Here is a 13839-nt window from a genome sequence, read left to right as displayed (position 1 = left end):
TCGGCATCATTACCTGCAGCACGTGTCGTAGATGAAGTATGCGCTTATTGCTCGACCCTTATTATTATTATTATCATCCTCATCGCTGTCATTTGGTTAAGGCTCTGGTGTCATGTACCTATTTCTTGGAGGACTCGCTGCTTCCAAGCTGTCCGGGTTACTAGAATCGATATTTCACAGCCAGCTCCTCTTTCTATTCAACGCGCTTTTATGACCTAATCTATACCCGTTGTCCTCGACGGTCTAATTCCTTTTACATTCATTGTACTTCAGGACCTTGCTTGCCTTTTTGTCTGCATATTTGCTTACTCGGCATCTGCCCCTAATATTTGTTGTACTCGTAATAATAACCTCACAAAATGAAGCTCAATACCATATCATGATATGCTGTTCGATGCTCCATGTGTAGCGATAACCAATCGTTTATTTCAATGTTTTGTTGCTCTTCTTGGTCAAGACTCGCAGGCCTTATCCAGTCGGTTCTTCGTTTATCCCATCTTGGCGTTGCTATGTATTGAGTTGAATTGAAGAGATGTTAGATGAGAGCGGACAGATTTTCATTGCTCATATCTCGAGGGCCGTTCATTGCAGCCCGGGGTATTACCTGAAATCCATTTCTGGGTGCTGTGGAATGCGAAGAACAAGGGGAGATTAGGTTAGAGAACGGAGCAATGTCCCCTAGAAAGAGACCAAATAAATTGCTTTACCTGTGCCTGGAACCTCTTGAGCGCCTCAGCCTTCTTCAGATCATCGCTGGTAGGCTTGCCTGCCGCCTTTTGTCTCTGATCAAACTATAATGAGTTCAGAGCGGAGATGAAATCAGAAGCGCGTCAAAAATGACTGCAGAGTGGTTGAAGACATCCGCGCTGTGCAGAAAGACGCGGCGCGTACCATCATCTTTTCGACCATGCCCCTTGTTTCGCCATCCAGGTCGCTCAGCTTTGAGTTTTCGGGGACGACCTTTGTAGTATCGATTTCGGGGTGTCCTTCAATGACACACTTCCACCACTCGGTACCCTTGTACTTTTCCAGATGAATGTTGACCTCCTTTTGGCTGTCCAAAGTCCAGGTTGAATCGTCCACCTTGATATCCTTGAACAATACGCCCTAAATATACATAGGTTGTACACAAAGTAAGAAAGAAAGAAAGAAAGAAAGATTACTTTGGTTTTCTCTTGAATGAAACTGAAAATCGCGTTCTAATTCGTTTGTGTCTTTGGCTCTGACCCCAGTTCTTACATCGATAATGGGCGTCTGACCCTTCAGGCCGACCTTCAACGACTTCTTCTTGATATCCACGACGAGGTCCTTGCTACGAGTACCCTTGGGGACCTCAACAGACACGGACACATCGCCCAGGGTCTGCTTCCACTTGTAGGGGAGGGCTACGAGGGTTTTGGTTGTTCAATAGGGTTCAATATCGAGCGTTTGTAAGCGACCTTGAATGGCCCTACGCCGCTGGTATCTGCGCGTCATTTACTTTCACTTTACCTGCTTGCTCCTCTTCCTCCTTCTTACGGGCAGCAGCATCGAAGACAGCGCGCTCTTCCTCAGTCATGCTGTCGTATTCCTTTTGCGTTGACATATCGGTGGTCAAGATGGGGTTGTGTGATGAGCGAAAACGGCGAATGGAGATTGATGGAAGGACAGAGAAAAAAAAAAAGAAGTTGCGTGAACAAAAAAACTTTACTTCGCCCTCTTCGGATCGACTGAATATCTCGCCCTTAAGCAGGTGACTTTGACTTCCCCGCTGTGTTTGTTGACCGTCGCGCTGCCTTTGGTCCAGGCACTAACTAACCACCGCACCATTGTTCCTTTTATACTCATCTCCCACCTCCCCTCTCTCCACACACCCTCTTCTTGCGACAATCAGGACATCCTGGCCTCGCCACTGGAGACCGTCTACCTCGACAAACTGCCGGTCTAGCTTCGCCATTGGCTCTACCAGCATGGATAAAAAGCGCAGGGCAACACCCTCAGACTTTCCCTCAACACGGCCATGGCCTGTGGTTCAGCGGCGCAAGATTGAGAAGCTCAAAGAGGCACGAATGAGCGAGTTTGAGCGGTTATGCAACGACAGCTTTGAGTGGCTCGAGAACTACTACCAGGGATGTGTCTACGCTGCCAATCAAAACAGGCCACAGACTGAGGCGGAGCAGCTGAACCTCTCGACCTATAGGTAATGCAGTATGCTTTTAAAACTTGACTCGCAAGCCCTTCAGTACTGAAAGGGGTGCTAAAAGACACCGACTTTTCGCATATGCGTGCAATCTATTCATCAAATCATCTACGCCATTTTCACGATAGCCACGCGTCGGGATATGGTGATGAGGAGCAACATACTAGCAACGATAGACAGGAACGACAGACAGGATCACACCAGTCTTTTACGGATGGCGCTCATAATAGGACCATGATCGAGCAATACGTGCACCAAGATCATGAAGCCAGCACCCCCTACGCCGCCACCAACACTCCACGCGCTAGTAGCCCTATACAGGAGACTGCCATAGATTCACCAAACATGTCGCATCAGCTCAATCGTCGGTCTCGTTCAAAAACCAGATCTGGGCAGTTTCAGCCGAAGAGTCCCAAGACGCCCAGGTTATTCTCGCCACTACGCAGCCCACGTTCACCGCATGAACGGCATCGAATAACACCAAAACGCACGCGCCTGAGGGTGGATGCCTCAGCGGCAACCAGGAGAGCCATGCGAATCATGAGGACTGCACGGAAGAAAGCCAGCGAGCTCATGGGAGAACAACGTGAAGGGACACGCCGTGGCATTACCAGGAGGGGCCTCGCATCAAATAATAGTGTCATCCCATTAGAGCCGCTACGGTCCAAGGACGAGGAGTCATACCGACTGATTTCGATTAGTAGGAAAGATGCAGCATATCTACCGCCGAAGGCATCACCATTCAGGCTATCAGCCATCGCTTACACTGATCCATCCTATTCCGAAAATGCGGTCAAGCAGGATAGGGTAGCTCAAACCCAAGCGACACCAGGATCAAGAGCACGGGATTCCATGACATTGGTATCACCCCTGTCAAGGTCAAGTTCTATTAGATCAAGAAACAGCCCCTATATCTCAACACCTCGTCTCACCAGGGGTCCTTCGGTCAGCTCCGGCATGAACGTCGACCAAGATGTCGAAATCTACCAAGCGGATTATAGACGGCCCAGGAGCTCACCTTTCCAGGATTCCACGGCACCTGTACGTTTCAACGACACTGATCAACACGGGGCTGAATCCAACACTGTCGATGGAGCCAGATCGTCAAAGTCAAGCGGAACAAACTCTCGGGCGCCGCGAGAGGTACCTCATACTCCAAATACCCAAGGGAGCGTTCTCAGTCTTAGCTCTATTCTGGACAGTGTTGATCGCAACGGAAACAGTGTGATGTTGGGCAGACGAAGTGATCAGGACGAACGTGCAGCAGGACTGCCAGGTTCGCATACTACCGACAGAGATCTCTCACGGCGGGGCATCGACCATTCAAGCGAAACTAGAATCAACTCGATGTTGAAGCCCCAGGATTCCGATATCGCGCCGCGCTCAGGGTCGAACACCATTGCGGAAACCAAACCAGCTGCACAGAAGGATTCTCATTCTATCACCTCCGGTTCTGCAGGGACAGGTTCTGCGTTTTTAGTCGACCATCAGCCTATTTCCAGATCGCGAGTCGGCACCACCTTGCCTGAGAAACGCACCATCGGTCAACGGAAACCCGTAACCCAAACAACCGGCTCCCAACCACAACCACCAACATCACGGCTGTTGAAGATGACAACAACGCTGCCGCTTATGGCGCCCCCGGCCCCAACATCAGGGATCAGTGCATCGAGCCAACCGCAGTCGTCTCTAACCAACACGACGGGCAGGGCTGCTAGACCAGGGATAATCGGCTTATCCAAGGATTCTCAGCCAACGACACAGGCCGTAGCAGCCCAGACAAATTCAGCGGTGCCATCATCCGCGTCATTGAACATGTGGCGTCAAGGAGCTCCAAGAGCCCCGTTACCCCTGACGAGACCCACAGAGAGCAGTCTGGCACGGTCCGAAAGCCAGTCAGCGTTAACGCGCAAACCGTTCCTGATCTCGAAATCGACGTTATTGCTTAAGAAACCTACGCGGACCGTACTCCAGGACAGCACCCTCACCGCCAGATCGCTCGCCCTCTCTGGTATTGCAAGGGCGGGCACACCGACCTCTCCGAAAAAGGATACGAAGCGTGATATAAAATTGCGCGAGCTCACACCGGATGTTACCTCCAAAACCAGCACAACATCGTCTGCGTCTATGCAGACCTTATCAACATCAAGTACGTCAGGAACGACCATGACTTCGACTCTGGTTTCGATCCTCGCAGCGCAACAGTCGACATCATCCACAGCCAAATCGTTAACTAATGGCCTCCTGAGAGCATCGCGAACCCAAGAATCGCAAACGCGGGAGCTGCAGACGGAAGAGTCGACGACATCGAATAAGCAGTTGAATGACTTCAATCAAAGCGATAATCCTTTCGTGGTTCCTGCGCCTATGCGTCCGCCCCCGATACCCTCGTGGGTAAGTTTTTTTTTTTTTTTTTTTTTTTTTTATTGTTCCTCTTAGAACTGTATATTGTCATCTGGGCGAACGCGTCTTTACTCATAGCTTTCTATCCATTTCGTTCTGCTTATATGCATAGGCACAGAGTCAAACCCGACGGCGCTCCCACCACGAAAGGACTCTTTTACCTGAGATTATAAGCGAGAGCGAAGATGATGGAGATGAGTCCAGGGATGGAAAGAGAGATAGGCATTTAGAAATACCAGCCTGGGCAGAGTGGAGTGAACTGGAAAAGGCCATGCATCGTCAAAGCCAATTGAATCCTGAGGATATCTTTGGGCCGTTGCCTGTGCTCGATATGGGAGAGATCTTCCCGGTTAAACCAAACCGACTCCGGCCGAGGACGAGCTCTGCACACTGGAGCACAACAGACCGACTAACAGTTCAGGAGGTCATTCGTTATAATGAGGATATGGGGTGGTCCGCTAAGGAATGAGAAACACGAGCCTTATGTTGCCCTGAAAATGATCTGGCGACGATAGAAGCGTAGAATAGAACATTGCATTCTTTTGTTTGTATTTTTAATTGTGTTGTAATATATTTATGCTGCTTGTAGATATTCCTCAAAAGACTGTAACTATGCCATAACTGGACTCGAAGGACAGAGAGCATGATTCAAAGACACAGTGGACTGGATATGACTATGCAACAACGAAGAGAGAAAGGATCTGTATGATCCCTTTTTCACGAAGAGGATAGCGATCAAATCAAGCGCCTCTGGGCCTTCGTCTTGGCTTCCCTCAATGGCCTGCTCGTGCTGGGCTGCTGCCGAAATCATGCCCCAGTAGCAATGAGAGTCGAGGATAGACCCACTTTGCGCCCCTGTCGCCTCAGGTGGAAGCTGTTGAGACCTTTTTTCTGGATCCTATACTGCCGTGTCTCCATGGAGCGGTACACACCCTTGTCGATCGCGAATTACAGTAACTTGTAGATGCGAGGGAAAACGCGACCTTTTTTTTTTTTTTTTTTTTCAGCGGCACAGCAATTCTGATAGGTCAGGTTCCTTTGAATGGGCCAGCATACGATTTTTTTATTTAATCTGCGCACAGCCACTCATTCCATAGAACTTTAATAATTTCAGGAACGGGAGGGATGGGGGTCACACACAGTCTCTGAACCCCTCCTGCCCCCAATCGCTCCAACACTTCAACAGCGCACGCTGCCCATCTCACGAACATCCATGGCGCCATGGTTGAATCTATCTTTGACATCCTCTGAGATCTTTCTGAATGATACGCCCCCCAACCCGAACTCGCCACCTACTGCCCCTGTCGCGGCTACCCGCAAGCTGGTTCATTCGGGACTTTTAAAAGATGGCGAACATTAACTTATCTCGACGTAGCGTCTTATTCATGGATCTCATACGAGACACCTTGTGGGAGTCGCGAGAGGAGATTCATTGACTCTCCGACAACGTACTCGACAGACTTTGCTGAAGCTGCTGAGAAAAGTTAAAACTGGGTTGTTACCAAAGTGCGCCATCGATGCGGAAGAGGTGGTTTAGCAGGATATACATTTGAGTATTTTTAAAGGAGCCGTTGTGCAATATGCTGGTCATAGATACCCTGAACGGTCTCTTTAATCAACTTCTCAGCCGCGTTTTTAGTTTGCACGATGCAGTGATGGCCCGGTTCAACGTGCTGCCGAAACTCGACAAGACCAATATTTTGTTTGAATACAATGTGTTGTAAACCCCCCCCCCCCTTCCCCCCGTCGCTTGCCGGAAAAAAAAAAAAAGTCATTTCCTCGATTTTTTTGAGAGTGAAGGTCGTCCATGGCTGGTATGTCTGCTACCGATGCGAACTTTTCGTCTTCTCTAGACTCTTCACGATCTTGTTACAGCACATTTGCTGTTTCTCTCGGATTATATTTTGAATAGACCCGTTAGTGCTGCGTTATTCTGCTTGTAAAATAGATAAAGAGGTCCTTTTTTGTTTATAGCCTCAGCATGAACCTGTATCTGCCCGGTAGAGATCATTCTTTTACACGAAAGAGAAGCTACTGTATAAAACACTCATCATGTCTATGGCGCCCTTGTATCTACCTTGGCATCGATCAAGTGGATGTTATGTACTATACATGCACTTCAGCAGTGTCTCCGGCGCTCGGCTTTTCTTTTCTCTCTTTGCCTTCGCCAGCAGCATACCCTGGGCTAATTCCTCATTCAAGTGGCTCCTACTCTTTGCTAGAAAAAAAAAGATAGGACAAAGGTTCTGCTTGAAACGTCTTTATTCCACTGGTCCCCATAGGCCCAGCTATTTTTATTTTTTTATTCCAGGTTCGTAGAGTTTCTAAGTATTTGAGTAACAAAAGCAAGGAAGAAAGAATTCAAAGTGAGCTTTCCAAACTGTTGAGTGAACAAACAGCTTCCTCGATCTGTCCTTGAAAGTCCTGAAAACTTACCCATTATAGTTGACCTCCGTATCCTTTTTTTTGGACCTAACATTTGTCATCATATTCAGCAAAATAAAATATAAATAAAAAAAACAGCAGGTACAAGAATCCAAGTGTTCCAGGTTGCCTGCTTGCTGAAACAGCTCACTGGAACTAACCTTGCAGATTCCGAGGTGTTGCGACCGTGTTCATTGGGGCGGTCAGCAGTACTGCTGCTTGAAGCGCCAGTACTCGCCAGGGGGTTGTAGTACGAAACCGTCGCGTAGGCTGATGATGCAGCCTTGCCCGCCAAGCTCAGAGCCGACCAACCGTAGTTTATCAGAGTCGGCACAGCTCCTCCTGCGGATCCTTCGTATGCTGAGGATGCAGCAGTCGTTCTCTGTTGCGATGTATAAGACGTGTTAGAAAGGGCGAAAATAGAAAGTGATTCCTCCATTTCTCCGTGCCTTCATGATCCACACACCTTCAACACAAGAGTAGCGCTTGGGCAGAGTTCGAGATCACGAAGCATCTTAGACTCGTCCGTGAATGTGCGCAAGGGGATTAGCTGCACGATATTATAGGCTCCATGGTCCTCCACTTGATGCTATACATAATGGCGGCAAACAGCTCTGAGTCCTCTATGATAACCAAGGCAAAGAAAGAAGAATACACTATAAAAAATGACATTTCATACCTGATTGATCCACTCGCGCACTTGGTCGAGCGTATCTGTGGCCTTGAACGTGTTTCGGATGCTGGAGCCGTCAAAAAGCCGGATGTTCAGTCGGCTTGAATCATATGCGAGTGCGGGAGCAGAGTCGTTTCTCGCAAGGGTCAGCCCAGCATTTTGAGCTCGGATCTCTGCAGGCGTCAAAACCTGCTCTGGAGGCGGTGGGCTGCTTTGAGCTGCCGCTGCTGCCTGTGCCTTCTCCTTCTGCGCTCTCCGCCGCGCCTTATCCTCCTCGAGTGCCTGCTTGACTCTTTTCTTATACTCTGCCTCCTCTCGCTTCTCCCGTTCGATCTGCTCTTTGAGTTTGTTGCCCTGCTTGTCACTCATTTCTCGCTGAGCTTCCGAAAGCGCCTTGCTAGAAGCCCTCCTATTGATTTCGCGCTGTTTTGCAGCCTATTGGATAGGATGTCAATGTCCATGATCAGTATTGTCTCCAGTACCAGATTGTGCAAAAACAAGAAAGAAATGATATCCACCTCTTTCTCTTCCTTCTCTCGCTTCAGCTTGCGCTCTTTCATCAGTTCCTTTAGCCTGGGAAATGTTAGTAAAAAAAAAAAGATAATTAGCATTAACTAAATTGCGCAATCTCATCGAAAACATTGCAATATTCCTACGTCTGTGCTTGATCGACTGCAGTCGCGCTCGTGTTAGACAATAAATTGGATAGACTTGCTTCTGCCGGGGCTTCAGAAGGCACGTCCATTGGTGGAGCTGCAGCTACGTGCGGAGATGAAGTCGGTGTCGACGCAGTCAAAGTACCCGTTCTGTCGGCGACGATCGATGTTGTTCCTAACGTAGGCTCCGATACTGACTCCTGCACCGATGAACCTCCAGTGGGTGCCTCGGCAGCGGCCGCAGAAGCTGTAGGAATCACAGTGTTTGGCGGGGGACGGATCTGAGAATGTCCATCCACTGCCCTTTTGATCCTGTCCAGCATCTGATCCTTATCAACAGTGCTATTTATAAAGTCTGTCAAGAGTCCGTTACGGATGAGATAGAGAGCCGGCACAGTCATAATTGGGACTATGGGCGCATGGTCACGCATATGGTTAAACAAAAGAAACGCGCAAGACTGGGTCAGTGGACGCTCGCTAAAAGCTGTGCAATCGAAAAGGGGTTCAGGACTCCAGATACGAAACAATTGAGGTTCTTACAGATCTGGCCAAACATCATGCCGTCGACAGAATCTTTGATTAGGCGCAGCGGCACCAGATTCAGTCCTGACAGCTCCGATAAAACGCTGGTATCTGCAAAGCGACCTTCAAACTGATGACTCTCGCTTCCTTCGGTAGTATCTATGTGATGGTGACATCCGTTTTATTCTCAGTAGAATGCAAGAGACGTTCAATTTAGGTGTATCAAAATGAGTCGGTATGTGTTGTCCACATACCTTGGACAAGACAGACCATGAGCACCGAGCCCTTGGTGTTGGCAGTTTCAACAGCAGCCGCTACTGAGCCTTCGAACCAAAGGTGGGCCGGGGTGGTATTTTCCTCAGTCGATGCCATTGCGTTTTATTGCCCTCTTTTTGCTATTGCTTTTTTCTTTTCTTCGTTGCCTGCGTGCTATGTATTGCCGATCTTCTTCTTGCACTGAGGTAGAATATGCTGGGAATGTGAATGAGGAACCAAAGATGAGGCGACAAGAATGGAGAGCTGATGACGGGTGGGCTGTGGACCGCGCTCAAGACGCCCATTTTTTTTTTGCATTACCCAGATATGGCTTCTGGCTCAAGATCAAACCGCTTCGCCCGTGACCTCCCGCACGTCCTTCCCTCCGTACTCCTCCTTCGCCATGTCCAACAACGCGTTGAATCAAACGAGGATCCTCGCCCGGAGATTCGCCCAGCATAATCAGGCGTGCACATTCAAGACAGCAGCATCGTCCACGTCTGTAACGCATTCTCAATCAGTGGCCCTTCCAAGAAAACTCGTCACCTCAGCTACCTACCCGATCGGATCAACCAGGTCTGTCTGCCTTCACAAAGTCGCGCAGCAGCATGGCTATAGCACCCTGCACCAATCCTCGCGCACGCAGTCCGGCAGGAGACGCTGGGGGCCTGTTACCATTGGACTGGCGCTGTGTCCCATTATTACGTTTGGACTCGGGACATGGCAGGTTCAACGACTGCGCTGGAAGGTTAATCTGATCGAAAGTCTCGAGGATCGGATGGCTCTAGATGCGATCCCATTACCGCGCAAAGTCAAGTAGGTCCTTGTACTAATACACTCTGCAGGCAGGAAGGAGATGCTGTACCAGACTTCTTTTTTGTTTGATGAACTGATATAGACTTTGTTCTCCTGCGTACTTTTTTTTTTTTTTTTTTTTTTTTTAGCTTGGATGCGATTGAAGACTTTGAATATCGCAAGGTCAAAGTTACCGGCCATTTCCGACATGATCAGGAAATCCTTCTGGGACCGAGGACCAGGGGCGATGGACAGCCAGGATACTTTATTATCACTCCTTTTGAGCGCAGCAACGGGTATGTCGACCCGAGATCATGCGCCGCGATCTCTGTGAATGCGAAATGCGGCGGACATTAATGCGTGGACATTTTCACTTTCTAGATCCAAGATCCTTGTGCGGCGAGGATGGGTGCCCCGCGAAAAGAAGGATCAGTCTACGCGGTTGGAGGGTCTGCCTCAAGGAGAGGTAGTCGTCGAGGGCTTGCTTCGATCAGGTGAACAAAAGGCATCGTCTTTTGTCCCAGAGAACAGCCCAGAGAAGAACGAATGGTACTCCTTGGATTTGGAGACCATGGCAGAGCTATCGGGATCGCAACCTGTGATCGTTGAGACCCTTCTAGGTAAGGAAGACGCGTCAGGGCTCATGGAAGGCTGTATGATCTACCCCTTCGAGTTTTCTATAACTTGACCAAAATTCTCGTCCTTGGATATCATCCCCATCTTTTAGACACCCCGCAACACCTCATCAAGTCCGAGCTGATCGACAAAAACATACCGGTCGGGCGGTCTCCTGTAGTCGAGCTTCGCAACCACCACAAAGAATATATTGTTACATGGTATGTCCCATGTTTTCTTACCAAACAATGGACCATGATCGCAAAAACATTAATCTGACTAATGCGTCTTTACTTTCGTGAATGAAACACAGGTACTCGCTTTGTGTAGCGACGTCAGTCATGCTCTACATCTTGATGAGGAGGCCACCACCTGCTAAGAAAACACCACAGATGCTTCCTCGTCACGTATAGCAAGATAATAGTCATAGACTGAAAGCAAAACGGGATATTGAGCCATTAAACGAAAAATAATCCTGAGGTTCGGACCGATTGTTGGCGCAAGCAATAATGGAGAACATTTTTATGCGGGATTAATGTGACTTTGTGTCGCGTCATGCTATAATGCTTGCGAATGTGTATCACCCATATTGTGATATTGACTGCTGCAAGGGTAGATGGCAGGAGAGGTCGTGTCTTTGAGCCAGCAAAGACCGTAATCCTCTTCCTCGCTACCACATGAATCGCTGCAGTCCGTCTTCTTGAGGCCAGCGGAAGGGCTTCTTCAGGAACATATAGATTGTAAAGGCGTTGACAGCTGTGTATGTAAACAGTTCTAAAATGAGCCATACTCCTCGCGACTGACGCACAGCGATACGATAGATCAAGTAAGGCGTGATGAAGTATCGGAATTCCAGCAATGGCGAAGGAATCAATGTCAACGCTGTTGCAATGCAATAGATTGTTATCCATAGAATTGTCTGCTCCGTTGCTATTAGCAGAAAGAGAATCAGAGTATGGATGCGCTTATGGTTAGAAGCCAAGTAATAGAAGCAGCAGAGAGATTGTAAGGATGTTAACCAAAACAAGACAGTTACCTAAGGCTTGCCAGCAGAACCACGCAGCCAGCATGTAGCAGGGAACTGAGGCGTAGAGCAAGGTCCAATTGTGCCGAGAGAGAGCTTTCCAGATGTAGAAAGTGTAGTGTCGATTGTCAGATAGGAGGAACGGATGCACGATTCTAGTCATTACGTGGGACGCCAAGGATGGATGTTAGCAAGTGTGGACGTAAAGCATTTTGACACTCATTCCGATGCGAGGCACTCAAAAAACTTACGTGAATTTGTGGACAATGGCGGTCATAATCAAGGCAATAACTAGGATAATCAACCATGATCTAAAGATGGAGAGAACAAAGGAGTGTCAGCGATGCGGACCAAATTATTTCAAGACCTATCTACGGTTATCCATGACTCATGGTCCATATGAGTTCTTGCAAATACCTAGGAGAAGGTTTTTTCAGCAAGCGAGCCAAAGGCACAGCGCCCAAAATTGCAAAGATAGATAGGCCTGCGGTAAATGCAACAAAGTAGAACAGCTGAACAGCGTGCACCGTCGGGATGTGATTCGATCGATCACCTAAACCATTTAAAAGAACGTTTAAATCAGCGCCGACGCCAAATTATTGCTACAGGGCAAGGATGAGAAGTCCAAATGCGTTCATACCTAGGACAATGCCGTCGTTCCACTTGACAAACGCTGCAAATCCTGCAAGGAGACCCAGGTAGGGCATGGCCATGCCTAGTACTGTTGGCAGTTGCGATAACAGCATGCGTACGAACCCGATTATGGAACGAACAAGCTGCAAGGGCGATTGAACGAACGCGGCCTTTGGGTCGAATTGGCGACGCTCGGTTGTGTTCGCAAGATCCAGCAGTGCCGTTCCGAGAATGAAAAGTGCCCATACGATATTTGTTTGCCTGAAGGTCACGGCCACCGCAGAGCCCTAGCACAGTGCATTCAAGCATATTGAACATAGTCAGCATATACCTCTTAAAAACAAGGATACTAGAACACATGCACTGGTACAGGCTACCCATATTGATTTGCTCTTACTAATGCTGCGAGGAGATGCAGACGTTTCTTGGCCGCCAGCCAGGATAGCAGGATAAATGCTGCACTTCCGCCGTCGGTATAGTACATGAAGTTGAAGAAATACAGAACGGGGAAGCAAATGATGACTGCAGCGGCATTGTATCGGTCGGCTCGACTCATATGAGGATGGAATTCCTTGAGCAGGGCCATGATAGTGAAGAGGATGACGATAGGATAAATCAGGTTGGTGAGGCGAAGAAGATACGCTGTGCAAACGCCTAATTTGGCTGCAAGGAGGAGAACGCTGATAACATATCTATAAAGCAAAGAACAAATCAGCAGAGATCCAGTCAGATCAAGCCCTAGTGTTGATTGACATCCTAGACCGAAAAGCACCAGGAGTGCGGATCGACATTGATATCGCACTCACAGGCCAGGAGGGGTAGTGATCTTTGGGTCCCAGGCCCACAAGTCGCCTTGACAGTATCGCTGCGCCTGTGGAATGTGAAATATCTCATCCTGATGCCAACAAAAAAAAAGACATGGTGTCGAGTCAGTCGGCGCCTTAGCATCTCAAATGGTCCTGTGCCCAAACCAAGCGCCCTTTGTTTCTGCAGCAAACGCACCATATACGGAAGCGGTTGGACCCTGTTCCATTGGGCTGCGATGGCAATCAGGACCAGCAGATGCAGGCCGACCAGGAGCGATGGAGTGGCGATGCTCGGCATTGTCTTCGGAGAGGGAGGTCCAGACGCAGACACAAGAAAGGGAGGAAAGAGAAAGAGAACGAACGCGACCTTGGCACGTCGCGCTGTGAATGTGCCAATGGGGCCTTGTTTCAAAGCAGTATTCATTAGATATGGATTTCCAGCACACTTGTTTGCCAGTGTGACCTCGAATCCTCCGCTTTAAACTTTAGTTCAGGACGCTGGTATGCCTTTCATGTCAGACATGGAGTGCATGGATCAGTGTGTGTGCGTGTGGTTGTGTGCGTATGGATGTATGCGTGTGGATGTGTGCATGGCACCGAATGAGGAGCTATCGAATGGATGTTGTTGACGCAGAAAGAGATGACCAATGGAGAGGGAGGGAAAAGGATAACTAACGAATGGCATTGCTGAAAAAAATACGATAACTGGGTCTCTTCTCCACTTTGTCACCCCCCTTCTCAAGAGATTGGGCCATCCGGATGTGCATCCCAACCCCATCGGATCAATGCATCATCCGATGCAGCTCGTTTCTGCGATCATGGTGGTATGGTTGGTTCATGATCGCAATCATGTC

General features: G+C 48.7%; 6 protein-coding genes across 6 annotated transcripts; 2 read left to right on the top strand and 4 right to left on the bottom strand.

Annotated features, from left to right (window-relative positions):
• Positions 1-379: 379 nt before the first annotated feature.
• On the bottom strand, positions 380-1661 carry BC939DRAFT_452379 (nuclear movement protein nudC). The gene is made up of 6 exons (XM_051555798.1): positions 1492-1661; positions 1240-1385; positions 892-1107; positions 708-791; positions 605-624; positions 380-507 (listed from the first exon to the last, which is right to left on the bottom strand). Exons 1-6 carry the CDS (start codon positions 1583-1585, stop codon positions 489-491), a joined length of 579 nt encoding a protein of 192 aa, XP_051411854.1. The 5' UTR covers positions 1586-1661; the 3' UTR covers positions 380-488.
• Positions 1662-1792: 131 nt separating this feature from the next.
• On the top strand, positions 1793-5418 carry BC939DRAFT_452377 (uncharacterized protein). The gene is made up of 3 exons (XM_051555797.1): positions 1793-2179; positions 2308-4573; positions 4701-5418. The coding sequence occupies exons 1-3, from the start codon at positions 1950-1952 to the stop codon at positions 5049-5051; spliced, it is 2847 nt and encodes a 948-aa protein (XP_051411853.1). The 5' UTR covers positions 1793-1949; the 3' UTR covers positions 5052-5418.
• A 1408-nt stretch (positions 5419-6826) lies between these two features.
• Positions 6827-9424, bottom strand: BC939DRAFT_168810 (uncharacterized protein). The gene is made up of 9 exons (XM_051550349.1): positions 9112-9424; positions 8876-9016; positions 8336-8744; positions 8198-8252; positions 7686-8114; positions 7473-7595; positions 7168-7388; positions 7019-7054; positions 6827-6906 (listed from the first exon to the last, which is right to left on the bottom strand). Exons 1-9 carry the CDS (start codon positions 9227-9229, stop codon positions 6885-6887), a joined length of 1554 nt encoding a protein of 517 aa, XP_051411852.1. The 5' UTR covers positions 9230-9424; the 3' UTR covers positions 6827-6884.
• A 91-nt stretch (positions 9425-9515) lies between these two features.
• BC939DRAFT_397544 (SURF1 family-domain-containing protein) lies at positions 9516-10935 on the top strand (the record flags this gene model as incomplete). Its single annotated transcript, XM_051552362.1, has 5 exons — positions 9516-9928; positions 10057-10203; positions 10289-10527; positions 10635-10743; positions 10836-10935. 5 exons carry the CDS (start codon positions 9516-9518, stop codon positions 10933-10935), a joined length of 1008 nt encoding a protein of 335 aa, XP_051411851.1.
• Positions 10936-11028: 93 nt separating this feature from the next.
• On the bottom strand, positions 11029-13576 carry BC939DRAFT_168826 (DIE2/ALG10 family-domain-containing protein). Its single transcript, XM_051550351.1, has 8 exons — positions 13182-13576; positions 12986-13074; positions 12577-12871; positions 12187-12466; positions 11964-12099; positions 11798-11857; positions 11559-11701; positions 11029-11452 (listed from the first exon to the last, which is right to left on the bottom strand). Exons 1-8 carry the CDS (start codon positions 13407-13409, stop codon positions 11193-11195), a joined length of 1491 nt encoding a protein of 496 aa, XP_051411850.1. The 5' UTR covers positions 13410-13576; the 3' UTR covers positions 11029-11192.
• Positions 13357-13833, bottom strand: BC939DRAFT_168821 (uncharacterized protein). The gene has a single exon (XM_051550350.1). It carries the CDS (start codon positions 13761-13763, stop codon positions 13521-13523), a length of 243 nt encoding a protein of 80 aa, XP_051411849.1. The 5' UTR covers positions 13764-13833; the 3' UTR covers positions 13357-13520.
• Between the last annotated feature and the right edge of the window lie 6 nt (positions 13834-13839).

Source organism: Gamsiella multidivaricata (genome assembly GCF_025024155.1).
Source record: "Gamsiella multidivaricata strain RSA 2152 chromosome Unknown BC939scaffold_35, whole genome shotgun sequence".
NCBI classification, from domain to species: Eukaryota; Fungi; Mortierellomycota; class Mortierellomycetes; order Mortierellales; family Mortierellaceae; genus Gamsiella; species Gamsiella multidivaricata.
This window is presented reverse-complemented; position numbering and strand designations above follow the sequence as displayed.

What these genes read in the sequence shown, in the direction of transcription:
- BC939DRAFT_452379 (XM_051555798.1), bottom strand. Translation starts at nt 1,585, where the DNA reads ATGTCAACGCAAAAGGAATACGACAGCATGACTGAGGAAGAGCGCGCT. An exon ending in GTCAGACGCCCATTATCGAT is followed by an intron (nt 1,108 to 1,239) that starts GTAAGAACTGGG and finishes ATGTATATTTAG; the next exon opens with GGCGTATTGTTCAAGGATAT. An exon ending in GCATGGTCGAAAAGATGATG is followed by an intron (nt 792 to 891) that starts GTACGCGCCGCG and finishes AACTCATTATAG; the next exon opens with TTTGATCAGAGACAAAAGGC.
- BC939DRAFT_452377 (XM_051555797.1), top strand. Translation starts at nt 1,950, where the DNA reads ATGGATAAAAAGCGCAGGGCAACACCCTCAGACTTTCCCTCAACACGG. An exon ending in CTGAACCTCTCGACCTATAG is followed by an intron (nt 2,180 to 2,307) that starts GTAATGCAGTAT and finishes TTTTCACGATAG; the next exon opens with CCACGCGTCGGGATATGGTG. An exon ending in CGCCCCCGATACCCTCGTGG is followed by an intron (nt 4,574 to 4,700) that starts GTAAGTTTTTTT and finishes GCATAGGCACAG; the next exon opens with AGTCAAACCCGACGGCGCTC.
- BC939DRAFT_168810 (XM_051550349.1), bottom strand. Translation starts at nt 9,229, where the DNA reads ATGGCATCGACTGAGGAAAATACCACCCCGGCCCACCTTTGGTTCGAA. An exon ending in TGCGCGAGTGGATCAATCAG is followed by an intron (nt 7,596 to 7,685) that starts GTATGAAATGTC and finishes CATTATGTATAG; the next exon opens with CATCAAGTGGAGGACCATGG. An exon ending in GCGCTACTCTTGTGTTGAAG is followed by an intron (nt 7,389 to 7,472) that starts GTGTGTGGATCA and finishes ACATCGCAACAG; the next exon opens with AGAACGACTGCTGCATCCTC.
- BC939DRAFT_168826 (XM_051550351.1), bottom strand. Translation starts at nt 13,409, where the DNA reads ATGAATACTGCTTTGAAACAAGGCCCCATTGGCACATTCACAGCGCGA. An exon ending in ATCACTACCCCTCCTGGCCT is followed by an intron (nt 12,872 to 12,985) that starts GTGAGTGCGATA and finishes TTTGCTTTATAG; the next exon opens with ATATGTTATCAGCGTTCTCC. An exon ending in GAACGACGGCATTGTCCTAG is followed by an intron (nt 12,100 to 12,186) that starts GTATGAACGCAT and finishes TAAATGGTTTAG; the next exon opens with GTGATCGATCGAATCACATC.
- BC939DRAFT_168821 (XM_051550350.1), bottom strand. Translation starts at nt 13,763, where the DNA reads ATGGGGTTGGGATGCACATCCGGATGGCCCAATCTCTTGAGAAGGGGG.